Source organism: Bison bison, unplaced genomic scaffold, assembly GCF_000754665.1.
Source record: "Bison bison bison isolate TAMUID 2011002044 unplaced genomic scaffold, Bison_UMD1.0 scf7180017852474, whole genome shotgun sequence".
NCBI lineage: Eukaryota > Metazoa > Chordata > Mammalia > Artiodactyla > Bovidae > Bison > Bison bison.
This window is the reverse complement of record NW_011483047.1, coordinates 9,448-10,640: the sequence shown is the minus strand read 5'-3', so window position 1 is coordinate 10,640 and position 1,193 is coordinate 9,448. Positions and strand designations below refer to the sequence as shown.

The following is a 1,193-nucleotide window of genomic DNA, read 5'->3' as shown; positions in this document are numbered from 1 at the left end:
GAGTGTGTGTGTGTGTCCACGTGCACATGCATACCTGGACACTATGACCACAGCTGACAGGGTGAGAGACTATCAACATCTACTCTCCCAGAAAGCCAGGGAAAGATGCAGACGAGCAACCCAGAATTTGGATCAAGGTAAAAGGCTCATGAAATGAAACTGGCAGACTTACCAGGCCTCTTAGCCCTCACTGCTGCTTCAGGTGCTCTCCTCACTGCCTCTCTTGCACTAGGTACGTTATCCCCACATAGCCTTACTCCTGAACTCCTCCATCCCCCAGTCTAGAAAGTCTGCCCAACGCTTGTAACTGAAGTCTACAACAGTGTAAACCAATTTAATTATCACAACAGAAGGAAAATAACTAATAAATATTATACCCACATGATGAACCCTTTACAAGAAATCATACTCATGAATAATACAGAAAAATGATTATAAAGTAACAAATAAAAGTACACAGTATGATCCCAAACCTGTTAAAGATAGTTATATATACGCAACAATGAAAAGATGAGAAGAAAATACACCAGACTATTACAATAGAGCTTTCGAAAAGAAATAAAAAATAAAAAACTTGAAAATCAAAAGGACATTTTTTTATTCATATTCCTGTCCTCCAAATCTAATTGCTGACACCTTCCCTGATTACTACTCTTAGTCACTTTCCTCTCCTCTGAACTTCTACATCTGAATTTCTAACACACAATTTAACATTTGATTATATGTCATCATATACAATCTAATTATGAATCTCACCTCCCCAGGTGGTCTGAGAGCTTCCAGAGAACACAGGCTGAATGTCCTCCTCTTCTTTCTCCCAAAGCTCTGCCCAACCTAGCCCAACCTCAGGGACCCAAAACATAAGACTGTGGCTGAGCTAGGAGGCTGCTTTCAATAAGACCAGATGAAGGAAGGCAAGGACAGCCTATGAGGCAGACACAGATTGGGGCTGGGAAGTTCTTACCGCCATGACACACTTTGGACACCGCCAGACACCCTTGGGAATCTCAGGCAAAGGAGGCAACAAGCAGAAGATGTGGTAGTTGTCATCACAGCCATCACACAGCAGGAGCTTGTCATCCTCATCCCCTCGCGAACACATTCGGCACACATATGACTCAATCTGCCAGGGGAGGGAGGCAACAGTTCATCAACCCAAGCCCCGTCCAGCCTTTCAAACGTAATACTCCTCC

The 1,193-nt window shown here is 43.4% G+C and overlaps 1 protein-coding gene across 1 annotated transcript in view; it reads right to left on the bottom strand.

Annotated features, from left to right (window-relative positions):
- Positions 1-1,193, bottom strand: part of KDM5C (lysine (K)-specific demethylase 5C) — a gene marked incomplete at its 3' end in the record, with an annotated part of 30,559 nt that overhangs the window by 19,925 nt on the left and 9,441 nt on the right. Inside the window, exon 6 of the mRNA XM_010852721.1 lies at positions 965-1,123. Coding sequence (XP_010851023.1) covers positions 965-1,123 — 159 coding nt within the window. The remainder of the gene's footprint in view (positions 1-964; positions 1,124-1,193) is intronic.